This window comes from Prosopis cineraria, unplaced genomic scaffold (assembly GCF_029017545.1).
Source record: "Prosopis cineraria cultivar Desert tree isolate PC_DT_omini unplaced genomic scaffold, ASM2901754v1 PC3, whole genome shotgun sequence".
Lineage (NCBI taxonomy): Eukaryota > Viridiplantae > Streptophyta > Magnoliopsida > Fabales > Fabaceae > Prosopis > Prosopis cineraria.
The window spans coordinates 48,121,881-48,137,176 of NW_026555334.1; the positions used below are offsets into that span (position 1 = coordinate 48,121,881).

At 38.4% G+C, this 15,296-nt stretch overlaps 3 protein-coding genes across 5 annotated transcripts; 2 read left to right on the plus strand and 1 right to left on the minus strand.

Moving 5' to 3' along the window:
* The first annotated feature begins 805 nt into the window (after window positions 1-805).
* Window positions 806-7,467, plus strand: LOC129305280 (protein TRIGALACTOSYLDIACYLGLYCEROL 3, chloroplastic). Of its 2 annotated transcripts, XM_054945300.1 has the most exons (10): window positions 806-1,384; window positions 1,895-2,023; window positions 2,236-2,331; window positions 2,443-2,520; window positions 2,598-2,659; window positions 2,802-2,877; window positions 3,157-3,264; window positions 6,080-6,255; window positions 6,364-6,448; window positions 6,935-7,467. In XM_054945300.1, exons 1-10 carry the CDS (start codon window positions 1,181-1,183, stop codon window positions 6,971-6,973), a joined length of 1,053 nt encoding a protein of 350 aa, XP_054801275.1. In that variant the 5' UTR covers window positions 806-1,180; the 3' UTR covers window positions 6,974-7,467. The 2 variants fall into 2 exon arrangements, with proteins under 2 accessions (XP_054801275.1, XP_054801276.1); XM_054945301.1 differs by lacking the exon at window positions 2,443-2,520.
* An 888-nt stretch (window positions 7,468-8,355) lies between these two features.
* On the minus strand, window positions 8,356-10,990 carry LOC129305278 (receptor-like protein CLAVATA2). Of its 2 annotated transcripts, none has more exons than XM_054945298.1 (2): window positions 8,785-10,990; window positions 8,356-8,677 (listed from the first exon to the last, which is right to left on the minus strand). In XM_054945298.1, the coding sequence occupies exon 1, from the start codon at window positions 10,838-10,840 to the stop codon at window positions 8,822-8,824; it is 2,019 nt and encodes a 672-aa protein (XP_054801273.1). In that variant the 5' UTR covers window positions 10,841-10,990; the 3' UTR covers window positions 8,356-8,677; window positions 8,785-8,821. The 2 variants fall into 2 exon arrangements, with proteins under 2 accessions (XP_054801273.1, XP_054801271.1); XM_054945296.1 differs by having other exon boundaries at window positions 8,356-8,701.
* Window positions 10,991-11,265: 275 nt separating this feature from the next.
* Window positions 11,266-15,166, plus strand: LOC129305279 (CBS domain-containing protein CBSX6). The gene is made up of 3 exons (XM_054945299.1): window positions 11,266-11,719; window positions 11,881-12,250; window positions 13,992-15,166. The coding sequence occupies exons 2-3, from the start codon at window positions 11,907-11,909 to the stop codon at window positions 14,935-14,937; spliced, it is 1,290 nt and encodes a 429-aa protein (XP_054801274.1). The 5' UTR covers window positions 11,266-11,719; window positions 11,881-11,906; the 3' UTR covers window positions 14,938-15,166.
* Window positions 15,167-15,296: the final 130 nt, after the last annotated feature.

The window sequence follows — 15,296 nt, forward strand, 5'->3', positions numbered from 1 at the left end:
CTTGTCTATCCAGCTACCAATTGAAAATGAAAATGCAAGGGATTAATAGGTTCAAGATTTTAATTGATCTCATTACATGCTAACCTCATTATTATTATCATCCCTTTTTATCTCTCTAAATTCTACTCAATTCAAGTCTCATTACATGTTATCTTTATCATCATCCCCTTTCATCTCACCTACTCTTACTCAATTTGAATCGTTTATGTCTTTATTTGATGATTCTGTACTATTTTTGGCTGAATACAACACTTGTACTTTTCAACTATTCAATTAGTGTGAAATCATTAAATAAAGATATGAACAATTCAAATATTTCGGCATGTAATGAGGTCGACTAAAATTTTGAGGCTTTTGTTCCCATTTATTTTCATTTTTATTTGGTGGTTAGGCAGACAAGTAATCACCATATTGCTTGCTTGTTCTATTTTGAGTAATTTATAAATGAGGCAACTCAACTTTTGGTGAAGAAAGTTGATTAAAAAATAAAATAAGGAATATTATATCTTGTCAATTAAAAAAATGTTAACTCATTCGCTAAGAAAATGATTTCACTAAAAAAAAAGTCTGATTGCAAAATTTTTAATGATTTCATTAAAAATGAGTTTTTTTACAAATACAAACTTATTTCCAGTCTGAATGATTCTTAATATAATATCTGAGTAAATATTTTTTACAGCGGAACATTTGGATAATTTATTTTACTGTTTATCTCATAAAGCCAGAATTATTCATCGAAGATGCTGGAGGCATATCTGGGCATTGGAGGATGGTATTATTAAAATACTTAAGACGGAAGTAATTAATTCGCAGATCAATTCCCTTCTTAGCTTCCAGCACCCCCGCGGCATTTCTACTCGGCTCTTCTTATTTTGCCCGACATTAATCCGCGTGCCTGCGTCTCGGAACGTGGCTTCAACATTTCCCATTGACCATTATGCGATCCTTTGTTCGATTGAGATTTTTATTTCCTGCAAATCGATTTGTGTACCCCTGAATTACTTCCTTTTGCTCAAGGGCTTTTCTGCCCACAAATCCCTCCCTGCTTGCTTTCATATCACTCAGTTTCATTTCCAATACATCTCAGCAATTTCGCAAGGCTTTTGCCTTTTCTGGTTCTGTTCTATTTAACCCAGGATCCCTAATTCTCCAATAAAGAAACCAATTGCTCCCGGGCAAAATGCTTTCCCTATTAAGCGTTTCTTTGTTTCCCCCGTCCACACAACACGGCGTCTATCGATCTTCTAAATTTGCGGCTGCAGATGCAAGGGAGATCAATTCGTTCTGTTTTAGGCAAAGAAACGAGCATAGGAAAGCTGTCTGTGCCTGTGTGTCTTCTCCGCGAAACTTGACGAGTGACGAGTCGTCGGCGATTAAATTTAATGTAATTCTGTAGTATTTTGTTTCCAAAAGCGAAGTTTTATAGATGGCTCTTCTCTCAAATTTTATTTCGATGCCTGTTTCGTTGTTCTTTTGACCGCTTCTTGCGAGCCTGTTTCCCCTACTAGTGGGTGCCGTCGTTATCGTTTAGTTAATGCTAGCTGCCTAGCATTGCCGTCTGTATGTAATAACTATTCTTTTGCTTTGCGCCCTGCAATCCTCAAATTTACCTGCTCATTATTACCATTTGTTCATGCCCTGTTTGCTGTTTTTTGGTGTATGCTTCGCAAGATTGTCTATCAGTTTACCCAACTTGAGCTATTTGCTTCCCGGTGCAAGTGTTACCGGAAGTTATCCTGTAATGCATCCACTTGCTTCTCTGTTTTGAAGATCACTCGTTTTCCTTTATTATTTATTGTGTCATAGCTTGGGAAGTCAATATCTCTGGTTTATGAGAGATTTACAATTTGTTCTCTGTTTTTTTTTTTATTAGCTGATAACAAGTATATTGTAGGGTTCTTCTAAATCAGAACACTTAAACACAATACGGGATCATGAGGATGATTCTGATGTTCTTATTGAGTGCAAGGAAGTCTACAAGTCTTTTGGGGAAAAGAAAATCCTAAATGGTGTGAGCTTCAAGGTAACTATCCTTTCATTGATTTTCTCTTTTTTAATTTATGGATTCTGCCGCATGCTTGTATGAAATAAGAGGGGAAAAAAATGCCAAGGTGTGATAATCAGTGTGACTGCTATTCTGTTATGTTAGGAATGGAGGTCTTATTGATTTCAATATGTGCTTTTGGGAGCTTGCTGAATATTTTTACTTCATTTCTTCTCTTGCATTATGAATAGATCAGACATGGTGAAGCTGTTGGAATAATTGGCCCCTCTGGGACTGGCAAATCTACTGTTTTGAAGATTATTGCAGGATTGCTTGCTCCAGACAAGGTAAATCTGCAGTTACATTCAGATTGGGTTAATGGCATTGATGTAAACAAAATTGTTTTTCAATTGAATTCTAATTTTATGTGTTGTTTATTATCTCTGTTAAATGAGAAGGGAGAGGTTTACATTCGAGGTAAAAAGAGGGCTGGTTTGATAAGCGATGAAGAGATATCTGGTGTTCGGATTGGATTAGTAAGTTTTAGAGTTATATGCACTATGCTTGTTCTTCATTGCTATTGCTTTTACATTGTGGTTTTATTTGTCTGTAGGTGTTCCAAAGTGCAGCTCTTTTTGATTCCTTGACTGTACGTGAAAATGTTGGTTTTCTCTTGTAAGATGCAGTCCTAATATTGCCTTTGTTCTTTCTTACTCTATAAAATTGTTATGCTGGGGGTGACAAAAACTTAAAATTAATTGATTTTGCTGTGTTGCACATGTTTTATTTAATAGCATCAGCTTTGTTAATTGACCAGGTATGAACACTCAAGGATGTCTGATGATCAAATTTCAGAGCTTGTCAAGGAAAGCTTGGCAGCTGTTGGATTAAAGGTAAACTTCATGTTTCAATTTTCTTCCTGACTATAGATGGATCTTTTTTTCCCATCTGAACATGTCAAATTATACTTGTTAATACTTGTTGCAACCATTATGTGATCTTTGCATTGTCAAGTAGCAGGGTTGAGAAAATTACAATTTCTGAAAATTAAAAGGGTTTTAAGAAATGTTGCTAGACTACTTAATTCATATTCCTTTAGTTTTCTTTGACCATTGGTGCATTGCCATTTTGTCTCTAGCATATAGACTAAATTCTCAGCTGTTTTTTAACAGGGTGTCGAGGATCGGCTGCCTTCAGAGTTGTCTGGTGGGATGAAAAAACGAGTTGCCTTAGCTCGGTCCATTATTTATGACACTACAAATGATTCGATAGAACCAGAGGTACGTTGACTGCTAAAATTTTGTTCACCTTAGGGTCAGTTTGGTTTATAGAAAGGATGAGAATAGAATGGAATGAAAGGATGATTGTTGTGAACATGTTTGGTATGATATTAGGAAGAGTTCATTTTTTATTTTTAATTAAATAGAAATAAAAGTAGAAATACAAAAATGCCTCACTCCAGAAAAATATTGTCCCCACTCCTCCTACTGTCATCTCCTTTCTTCCTCACTAGTGCTTTCATCCTCATCACTGCTGGTCTCATAGGATCAGAAGCAAATAAGAATGAAGCAAGCACAATTACAAAATCAGATGCACAAACAAAATAAAGTTCAATCTAGGTCTGACAAATCAAACCAGCAAAATCGAAAGACACATTCAGCGAAATCGTTTTCTTCCTTGAGCAATCATTGAGAGTTGTGTTGAATATCTGGAACTTAGCCGGTGTTGCAGACCATGAAGATGACATTGCATTCTTCCTTGAAAACACGCAACTTCAAGTTGAAATTTGTTGGCTTCATCTTCCTTGTTCACCATCATCATTGGTGGTGTGTTGGACTAGCAAGGGAGTTGAGATCAAGTTTATGTTCAAATGGGCAAGCAGATCGAACATGGAAGTAGCTCAATGATGGCTACATTTAAACACTGGAGAAGCAGATCAGGGGTGTTGAAACTCCAAAGAAGCAGATCTGGCATTCAAAACCAATATGGACATGCTGAAGAAGTGGATGCTGGCGCATAATGAGGTTGGAGGTGGAGATGGGGACAAGGATGATGGTGGCGTGACTGATCGTGGAAGGGGGAACTGATGAAACTGAGGAAGTCAAAATCAAAAGGTATGTGGAAGAGAGAGGAGAGAATAGGGTATAGTTGTTAGACAACTGGAAATGGGCATTGATAGGTTTTGAGGAGTGCTTATTCCATGAAAGGTATTAACAGGTTTTCCATGGGAATCAGCATTCAGACTAGAAAAGACAAACCAAGTGGACCATATGTGGCAATAGAATCATAACTAATAGGAATTGGGCCTTAAAGAATTACCAAACATGACCTTAAAGTCTAATATTAGCCCTAGATAGGGGAATACAAGAGGCTACTGGTATGGAAAATGAAACATAATTACTTTTATTAAGACGAAATAGTACAGCACTCCAAACTGGCGTAAATACTCCATAGATCACCGTGGACAAGTTTGACGCTGATTACAATAACAAGTAGAATACAACACCCAATGACAGTACAACAGTCATAGCACTAACAATACAATGGATCACGAAATAGCAGAGGAAACGTTGAAGAGGAAATAGACAAGAGTGAATAAGTTTATTGCATACCTGTAATATATCTCATGAGTTGCTGTAAGCCAACTCAGAACACCTTATCATCTGCTCACCAGCACAACATGAACATAGACAAGACACGACACTGAATCTGGCTTTGGAGAGACATATGCCCTCCCACTTCAACCAAAAAGTTGTCAACTTTTCTCTAAGGTGGGTTTTCCCTTACATATTTGAACAATTTTAACCACTCCATTCTTTTGCAGCAAGAAGTCATCCTTTTGTCTCCATTTTCGCTGACCGTTCTAGCATATAATATGTACCATTAGTTTAAGCATGACATATGAAGAGCGATTGTTGAGTGTGCACATCCATGAAAACGTTAGCTAAGGAGGTTATAAAGATTAGAGGGGCAATGGCTATAAATGGGCGTTGGCTGACTTTTGGCAATTAAGTGAATTTTCAGTTCTCTCTCTTGCATGTGTCAATCCTCTCCTCTCTCATCTCCTGTCTCTATCTGCCAAAACCCCCCCCCCCCAAAAAAAAAAAAAAGAAAACCTTGATTTATCAGTGGCATCGTAGTCATCTTTCCTCAGATCACCATGACATGAATGCAATCCCAAGCCTCCAACATGGAAGAGTGTGTTCATTCCATAGAGCAAAGTTGCATACTGGGGGTTGATAAGAGGATCACCGACATGGAGCGTCACATAGCAGAATTTTAGGAATTAATGGAGTGCCTATCATACCAGGTTGCCAGCGCTTTGAGGGTGCAAGAAAAAGGCAATGGGGGAAGGAAGAGGAACAGGCAGCATGACAATTAAACCCCTACAAGATTTGCAAAATGGAGTTCCCAAGATTCACAAGAGAGGATGTTTTATGGAGGCTGTTGAAGTGTGAGACTTGTTTTCACTTGGATGAAACAACGTGACACTTGAAGATGATAGTGGTATGTCTCCATCTGGATGAGAAGTAATACCAATGACATCAATCATTGAAAGAAGCTTAAATGGACATGTGGTGTGCTTGTTCGAGTAGAGGTCATTGGCCTTTTCTTTGAAAGACAATTGAGAAGGCATGTGCACCTGGGAACAAATTTAATCCTAATAACATGAATTTCATTGGAAAGTTTTTTTTTTTTTCATTTATAAAAAATTGATAAGCCTGTTTCCTAAATTTTTTTAACAATTGGAACAGGAATTCAACGAACTGTATTCCTGAGTTTGTTGTTTAGGCTAAAAAGATGTGTGCTTTTACTGCATTAGATGATTTGGATATTAATTCCATGTAATTCCCTTCTCTTCTTTCCCTCCCTCCCTCGTCCCAATTAATTTCTTTCTACTGCCTGTGGTTCTTGCTGTTAGTTTTGGAATGAAGAATATCAATTTTGTCTACAATGACAAATCAAGATACTGAGTCTCCTAGTTACTGTTGCTTCTCTTGTTGATTATTATATATTATAAATTTAGCCAGTGTTTATTTTTAATTAACAGAGTCATCTTCCCTTGGTAGATTACTTTTTTGCACTACTGTACAGGTTCTCTTGTATGATGAACCAACCGCTGGTCTGGATCCCATAGCTTCTACTGTAGTTGAGGATTTGATCCGCTCTGTTCACATAAAAGGACGTGATGCTCTTGGAAAACCTGGGAAGATTGCATCTTATGTAGTCGTCACCCACCAACATAGTACTATTAAAAGAGCTATTGACAGGTAAAAGGCTATTTTCATATTGGTTGCAGGTCTTCTGCTTGGATTGTCTCTTGCTCAGCCTGGTCTTGATGCACCCTATTCCTGAGAAGTCACTGCATGAATATATAGGTTATTATTTTTACACAAGGGTAAGATTGTTTGGGAAGGAATGACGGATGAATTTACTACATCAACAAATCCAATTGTCCAACAGGTTAGTTTTTTTTTTCATTTTTTTAGGGAAAATAGCAATCAAGAACCATAGGAAGAAATTTATATTAGTTAAGGATTAGTTGTAAAAACCAGAATGGAAAACACCGAGATGGACTGTTGTTAATTTAAAATAAATTGTTGTTAAAATCCTAATAGATATTTGTTGATAAAAGCTAAGTCGAATTAACAAATATTTATTTGAGTTTTAATAACAAATGATTGATATTGATATGAATTTCCTTCAACAGTTCTTAATTGATATTTTTCCTATTTTATTTTTTATTGTGTGTGTTGGCATAAATAACAATAGACGGGGTCTTTTTAAGTAGTTGTATTTTGGAAGTTTAATTCACCAAGGAACGGCATGAAAAGCTACCTTTTCTCTTGAGTCAGATTATTGGAATTTAGGAGCAAGTTAAACCTCGTTTTATTACCATTTCTTTTCGTTCGTACATTAGTCTCATCTTTTTCCCTTGCGAGGTGGCAGTTTGCATCTGGAAGCCTGGACGGTCCCATCAGATATTAGAACAGGACTAATTGTGGTAAAATGGAGAATATAGAACGTCAGTAATATCGAAATGGAGCGTCCGGATAGCGATGATAGCGCATGCGACAGATTTAGTTCTCAGCGGATGGTGGGGATGAGCAAGCATTGACAGCCTTTTTGATGCGCGATTATTTAACTTCATTCAACGTATTGAATTCGGGCACCCGGTTAACATGTTGGATTGGTGCCTGGAGGTCGGGCTGTTATATAACTAACAATAACTAGTTGACTCTAACCCAGGAAGGTTCATTACACGAAGCACTTGACGCTGATGGACTCTAGTCTAAATTTGGTGCATCGGGGAGAAAAAGGTAGGTTAGAAGGAACATCTCGTTTCAACGTATTGATATAATTCTTTTTAGCGTATTGCTATACTAAACTGCATAGGTCTCCGATGTACTGGCGTTGTAAAGATTCATAGATAGGAGTTTGATAGATGTGCTTCATGAATCATAAGTTTGGATTTTCTTCTTCGTTGGATGCACCGAGTGAACAGATCGAACGTCCGGCTCCATCCAAAGTACCTTATATAGCCGACAATAGTACCCTGTACAAAATCCGGACCGGACCCTTTCATAATCATTTTACCTGAACATCTCAATCCTAACCTTTTATTCACATCATTTCATATTAAAATGATTTAATTTTAAAAAATCATTTTTTTACATTTTATTTTACCACTTCAAATGTATTTTTTATGATAATGATTTAAATTGATTTTTTTTATTTTCAAAATTTATTCTAAAAAACTATTATAACAAGTCAGACCGTAAATTCATATGAGACTGCGTCTATTTGTGTTTTAAAAAAAAAATATATGAAGTATGCTTGTAAGAATTTACACTCTAGCTTACTGTTGTAGATTTTTTAAAGAAATTTTTATTTAAACTTGTAAGGATTTTTTTTTTTTGATAAAGAAGTGGGCTAAGCCCAACTTGTAAGGAATTATTGTGTAGTTTATTCAAACTCTAACTTAACTTATTTAACAAAAAATTGTGTGAAAAAAATTTATAAAGTAATTTTTTAAAATAAGTTTTAAAAATAAAAAAAATCAATTTAAACCGTTATTATGGGAAAAAAATTTAAAGAAAAAATTATTTTTTAAAATTAAATTATTTTGGTGGATATGATTGAAGGGCTTGGATTGAGAGGCTGAGGGAAAATGATTACGAGAGGACATGCTCGTTGTATTCTGAGCAGCGATTCTGGGATTGCATTATTTTGTTTTTTCAATGTTTTGAAAACCGGTTGCTGGAAACCATAAAGTTGAAAATATCATTTCGAGTTATGTAATGATGACAAGAACAACGCTGAGTACAGAGGAAATTTTTTTGGTGGGTAAAAAGGTCGGTTACTGTACGGATCCAAAATCTCTTATCATTCTGTCTAATATTAGCAAGTAGCAGCGAACTCTGATGCATCATACATAAGGACTTCGCTATTAACAATCCAATTTTGTTTCTGAATAGAGTCAAGATCTCTGATCATTCTGATATGACACTGTATATTAGAACTAGAAAGTATTTCTCACATCAAATTGCCACCACTTCCGCTTCAATTCATCATCTTATTAAGGAGATCAGTAACTGTTACGGCTGGCGTCCAGAGAATAGCGTGAAGTAACTTGGACCATGGAAGGAGATAACGCCTCCTATAGATTCAGTGGTTGGGCGATGATGAAGACTGGTTTAGAAGATAGAAAGCCACCTGTGAGTTCAATGATAATTTCTTCAATTTTAAGAGAGAAAACTAAGACCAAATAAAACAGGAAAAAGAAAAAGAGAAATTACAGGTGACAATGTGTCATCGTGAGTGACGGGCATTGCATCAAGCTTTGGTCTGGAGGATGTAATTTCTTGCTCGAGCTGAACAGAAGAGAGCAACAACACCAAAATCGAAACTAACAAAGGCGCTTATAAAGAAAACCCCCACAGATATTGGTCCATCCATCATATCCTCCTTAAAAGATTTCCCTTTGATTGATGCATTTCTTGTTCTATCACATCTTCCGCTGGATGATTCCAGGCATAAATCTGGATTTCCAGCAAATGCCCCAGGAAACTTCCCATACCCCTGCTTCTGGGGGACATACCCAGAAAAACAGTTATACGAAAAATTCAAGAGGGTCAGATCTTGAAGGCTGGAAATATTTCCTGGAATCTGACCAGACAGGGAATTATGTGACAAATCCAAGGCTCTTAAACTCTGCATTTTCTGCAAACTTGGGACTTGTCCATCAAGAAAGTTGTGCGACAAATTCAGATATTCTAAGGCAGCTAGTTCAAACAAACCCTTTGGAATCTCTCCGCGAAGCAAATTGCGGGATAGATCAATCCCCACTACTGAGGAGAGGATATATTTAAAGCTGGATTGATTGCTATCAGCAACGGCAACTGAAATTGTCAGCTGCACATCGCTTGCTGCACGCAATGGCTCCCTAACGCGGATGCCTCTCTTGTTAAACAACAAGCCACCCTTAAAATTAACATCAGGGATGAAGCCTGAAAATTTGTTGCCCGAGATATCCAACATTTCTACTTCTTCGAAAGTGAACAACCAACTGGGCAGATTTCCACTGAATTTATTCCGAGCCAGAGAAAGATACCTGAGGTTCGTCCATTTGGTTATCGCATCATTCAAGGATCCAGACAGGTAGTTGGAACTAAAATCTACAATCTCGAGAGATTTACAGCCCGCCAAAGTGAGTGGAATCTCACCGGAAAACCCGTTGTTACTTATATCCAATATCTTCAAGCTATCCAATGCATCAAATTCGGGTTGAATTGCACCAGAGAGGTTGTTGTTGTTAAGAATTAAGGCAAGCAGCTGAAAGCACCCAACAATATTCAACGGAATGGTACCGGACAAAGAGTTGTGCGAGAGATCAATGACTTGAAGGTAAGTCAAATTTCCAATTCTAGCAGGAATTTTCCCAGAAAGATGATTGTGGGAAAGGAACAAAGCCTGCAAGCTTTTCAATTCCGTAATTTTCAGCGGAATTTCACCAGAGAACTGATTGTGGGAGAGGTCAAGAAGAAAGAGGCCCAATTTATCAGTGGTGTCTGCGAGTTTACCGGGAATAGGACCGGAGAAGTCATTGTGGCTCAAGTCCAAAAGGAGGAGCTTCTGGGAGAACATAAGCCGGGGGGAAAGTTTGAAGGTCAAGCGGTTAAAGGATAAGTCGAGACGAGTCAGAGCTTGCAAGGAAGCAATGCAAGAAGGAAGGCCACCCACAATGGAATTGTGGGATAAATTTAAGAAGGAGAGAGAGGCAACAGAAGAAGAGAAGCAGGGCAAAGTTCCAGAAAAGAGATTGGAAGCAAGATTGAGAGAGCACAAAGGCTGGGGAAAATCGGGGAGGGAGCCGGAGAGAAAATTTTGCTGGAGATGCAAAAAGCGGAGGGAGGGGAGGAGAAGGAGGGAGGGAGGAAGAGGGCCGAGAAGGGAGTTGAAGCCGAGATGGAGGGAGTGGAGGGGAGAGGAGGAGTTGCCGAGGCAGGAAGGGAGGGGGCCGCGGAAGAGGTTGTGAGAGAGATCGAGAGAGGAGAGAGAAGGGAGCAGGCAGAGGGGAGGGGGGAGGGGGCCGGAGAGGCGGAGGGAGGAGAGGTTGAGGGAGATGACGCGGCGGGAGAAGGGGTGGCAGGAGAGTCCGGACCAGGAGGAGCAGTTAGGATTGGAAGGGAGCCAGGAGGAGAGGGAACCGGAGGGGTCATGGAGGCCGGAGCGGAGGAGCAGGAGAGTGGATTTGTCTTGAGGGTGGATGTCGAGGCAGACGCAGGGCTTGGCCGGATACGCCAGCAGCAGCAGCAGCAGCAGCAGCTGCTGCAGGGCGGAGGAGGGGGCCATGGAACGAAACCTAGGCAATTGGCCTTGGAGATGCGCTTCCTGCGTCCTTTCCACTCTCGCCTATTCTCTCTCTGCGGTGGCACAATTTAACTTAAACCATACGCGCCCTTAATTAAGCAAAATATCTTGTTTGATATGTTCACGCATGACTTGGAATAAGTAATAAATTCAAGGCAGGCGCTGATAACTATCAGAGACATTGTATGATTGAGGTAATGACAGTGACGTGGCTACTGATTCACAATATTGTGCAAGCCAGACTCACCGTGTTTGGCTGATAAGGAATTTAAAACAGTTGTGATTGCAATGAATGGGCCGTATCCGCAATTAGTCGCCGTAAATTAGCTGCAAATGATAGTTTTTTAATTTTGCCCAAAAAAAAAAAAAGGAATATGAAATGATATGAGTCCACCGATGGAGGCTTATGGCAAGAGGAGCGTGAGATGAGGGATCGGAAGGAGAGTCCAGAAAGTTGTAATCCGCGAGCCGGAGGAGCACATGGCATGACAGAAATTGATGTATATATATGGACGCAAGGGCGTGTGGTTCCATAATTCAATCAATCTTTAGCCTTCTTCCACCGCCGATCTTGTAGCTGACCGGGTCTCAGTAGGCACGCCCCCATATCGTCATCTTTCATGGGCCTTTCCCTTTCTCTTCCTCCATGGCTCGCTCCATCCCTTTGCTATCTGCCCCTTTTCTTTTGATCCTTTACAGATTACCTATCACCGGCCTTCATCTTCTTCTCATCTTTCTCCATTCCCTCTTATAACTCTTACCCATCCTTCTCCTCTCTGTGTTTTTCTTTCATTAAATCTTCCTTTCCGCTTCCCGTCCTTCCGGAAAATCATATATCTCGTCCGATCCGATTTACAACAGGTGAGGCTCGCCTTTTCTTTTCCATCAGCCATAACAACAAAATGAAAACAACTCCTTTCTATTTGCCTTTCTCATTTCTAGTTCTCCTGCGTCACTGGATTTTTCTAAATCTGTCGTAATGGCCCGAATTTGATATGTTTCTTCTTTCGGTTTGTTGATAGGGGAAAAAAAAGGAGGAAGGATTTGAATGGCATCGGTGTTCCTGTACCACGTGGTGGGGGATCTGACCGTGGGAAAGCCGGAGCTGGTGGAATTCCCTGAGACGGAGACCGTGGAGTCGGCAATTCGGGCTATAGTAGATTCGCCAGAGGGCAGTATACCCGTCTGGAAAAAGAGATCACACTTGGCCATCATCGAGAATAGTGAAATGAAGCAGCAGAGATTTGTCGGCATCCTCAATTCCTTAGATATAGTTGCATTCTTGGCAAAGAGCCAGTGTTTCGAGGATCGGGATAAGGCCTTGAACGCCCCTGTTTCTGAGGTTGTCGTTCGAAACAATTCACTCTTGAGGCTGGTCGATCCTGCAACAAGGTTTTCCAACAAACTAAACTTGTTCATATCATTGCGGCGGCTGCATTTCTTACTTTTTTTTATTATTTTTGGATAATTATTGCTTTGATATTATTGCACGTACCAGAATACTGTTGAATTTTATCAGTCTATAAGAGAATAGTGAGTTATGTTAATTCTAGCTGTGATGATAACACTTAAAAAAAAAAAATAGCTGCTTTAATGGACCAGGAAGCCCTTTTAGACGATGTTTGTATGTTTCCATTTGCCAGCACATATCCGTAATACTTTGCAAGCGCATAAGACGCGCAATTTACTTGCATGGGAATAGAAGGAGAAATTGAAAATGTGTGGGTTTGTTTTGTATATTCTCTCTTTAAAAAATGTAAGATATTTTTTAAAGAGTTGAATCTTAAAAAATATAAGACATCTTTTAAAATATAATCAGTATTTTTTAAAAAAAATGTGTTTATTGAATATTCCCTTCGTTTCACTTTATTAATCACCTTTTAAAATGGTGAAGTGGTCTATTTTATGAATAATTAAATTGATAGTGATGTTTTGATTCAAATAAAATGTCTAAACTATTCTTAAAAAGTAAGAGAAAGAGACAGAAAGATAATATTATATAATTTATTTACTTTTTGAGGGTTATATTTGTAATTTTATTAAATTTTATTTTTTGTACTTTTATTGTATTGATATTGATGAGGTTAGTAGAAATAATTTATAAATAAGATTAGAGGGAGTAGATCACTTTATATTTTTTTAGGGTGAAACACTTTATTAAATAAGGGTATGGAAAAATAAAATGAGTTTAAAAATAAGTAATTACTTTATTAAGGAATGAGATTCAATTAAAAATACCTTATATTTTTAAGCGAAGATTGTTATGCATTTTTTTTGGTGTCATTTTCACCTGTGCAAGGAACTTATAAGCCTCTTCTGCAGAAATTCTGTGCAAGGAATTTTTAGATGGATTGGCCTGTCCTCTTATAATTAAAATTTAAATTGTGTCATTCAAGACCTGCTTGGTTACTATTTAACTATTTTTTGCATTTTCAGTCTTAATTTAACAAAATTAGTCACGTGAAATATTAAATTGGTGAACTATTTTGTTTTCGTTGTTGAAAAGTATAATTCACTTGTGCCTTGGACAGTATTTCAAGTTGACATTTGAACATTGGAGCTGTCAGCTTAATCTTGGCAATAGTCTTTGAAAACAGTGGTATTGTTCAAAATATGATTAAATCGTGCAACTTACCCGGAGATTTGGAATTTGAGGAAATAATCCTTTTGCAACCCAGTGTAAGATTCTGTAAGGATGTATGTTGAACAACCTTCCCCTTTCCATTCTCTTTAGGATCAATTTCTTTTATATTATTTGAAAAGGTAACTTTAGGCATGTATTCGTAAAAAGATGCTTATACAGCCAGTATCTTCATGTTCATCTTGACTCTCTTCACTTGTGTGTTGATTTAGACTGTCAAGTCTCAACCCTATAGAGTCTGGAACTTTCACATATAATCCTAAATAAAGACCTTGGGTGAGTGGCTAATGTTCGTCCCTTTGGAAGAATAGTGAAGGATTTTTTTTTCCTTTTGCTTTGGGAATATTTATCAAATGGCGGGCGGATTTCAGATTGAAAATTGAAATTTTTTAAATGCCTCTGTCCGCTATCCAGTTTCTCATCTTTGAAATTTTCTTATTATGCGTAAGGTGGAAAGACGGAAGTTAATGTATTGTTCCTTGCTTTCCTTAGGTTGATAGATGCACTGGATATGATGAAGCAAGGGGTAAGACGTCTGCTTGTTCCAAAGAGTATAGCATGGAAAGGCATGAGTAAGCGATTCTCAATTCTCTACAATGGCAAGTGGCTCAAAAATACTGAAACTCCTAACAGCAGCAGCAACAATTTACCTGCAAACAAGAATTGGGGTTCCTCGTCTTCCCACAGTTATATTCGTGACAAATTCTGCTGTCTCTCTAGAGAAGATGTCCTTCGCTTTATCATTGGTTGCCTTGGAGCTCTGGCTCCACTTCCTCTCACCTCTGTAGCTGCTCTTGCAGCAATTAATGCAAACTATAATTTTATTGAATCCTCAAGTCCAGCGATTGAAGTGACTCGAAAGCTTCCTGAAGATCCAAGTGCAGTAGCGGTGGTAGAAAGCACACAAGACGGTCAGCATAAGATCATTGGAGAGATTTCTGCATGTAAATTATGGAAATGTGATTACTTAGCCGCAGCTTGGGCTCTATCCAATCTCACAGCTGAGCAGTTTGTTATGGGAGTTGAGGACAATGTTTCACCAAGATCAGCGCCTGAGTTGTGTGTAAATTCGACGGCTGGTGATGATAATGTAGTTAATGGTGGTAGTTCAAGAAGACCAAGGAAATTCAGTAGCAGGAATGTTGGTTTCTTCAGTAATCCTGCAAACCCTTGTGCCGGAGCCAATAGGAGCATGTATAGAGGAAGAAGTGCACCTTTGACTTGCAAAATTACTAGTTCACTGGCTGCTGTCTTGGCTCAGATGCTATCTCACAGGGCAACTCATGTGTGGGTGACCGAGGATGAGAGCGACGATGTTCTAGTTGGCGTGGTTGCTTACGCTGATATTTTGGCTGCTGTAACCAAATCACCTGCAGCTTTCATTGTTTCCAATAGATCAACTGAGGGGTTCGGAAATGAAATTCAGACGCCCAGTTGAGTCTTTTATTCTTTTCTCCTGTTCCTTGCTTTTATCTTTTCTGGGAGTCGATGTCTTGTGCTTTGTTTGTTTGAGTCTTCCTACGACTGAGCTTCGTAGTTGTTTGCCTCTTTATGTTGGAGTCAATCAAATATCATCATCTCCATGTTTATAATAAAACACGCATGCTGTGTAGTGAAAAATATAAATAAAAGATGGGTTTAAAGGACACGTTTCTAGTTTTCTACCAGACCCTAGAATGACGAGGAAGAAATCAATGGCCATATCTTGTCTCAAATTTTTATGACCGCAATTTCTGAAGCCATAAATTAGTATAGGCATCAAGTGAATATTCCTTCATCAAGGGAAAAAGGAAGTAA

What these genes read in the sequence shown, in the direction of transcription:
- LOC129305280 (XM_054945300.1), top strand. Translation starts at nt 1,181, where the DNA reads ATGCTTTCCCTATTAAGCGTTTCTTTGTTTCCCCCGTCCACACAACAC. An exon ending in TAAATGGTGTGAGCTTCAAG is followed by an intron (nt 2,024 to 2,235) that starts GTAACTATCCTT and finishes CATTATGAATAG; the next exon opens with ATCAGACATGGTGAAGCTGT. An exon ending in CTGGTGTTCGGATTGGATTA is followed by an intron (nt 2,521 to 2,597) that starts GTAAGTTTTAGA and finishes ATTTGTCTGTAG; the next exon opens with GTGTTCCAAAGTGCAGCTCT.
- LOC129305278 (XM_054945298.1), bottom strand. Translation starts at nt 10,840, where the DNA reads ATGGCCCCCTCCTCCGCCCTGCAGCAGCTGCTGCTGCTGCTGCTGCTG.
- LOC129305279 (XM_054945299.1), top strand. Translation starts at nt 11,907, where the DNA reads ATGGCATCGGTGTTCCTGTACCACGTGGTGGGGGATCTGACCGTGGGA. An exon ending in CTGGTCGATCCTGCAACAAG is followed by an intron (nt 12,251 to 13,991) that starts GTTTTCCAACAA and finishes TGCTTTCCTTAG; the next exon opens with GTTGATAGATGCACTGGATA.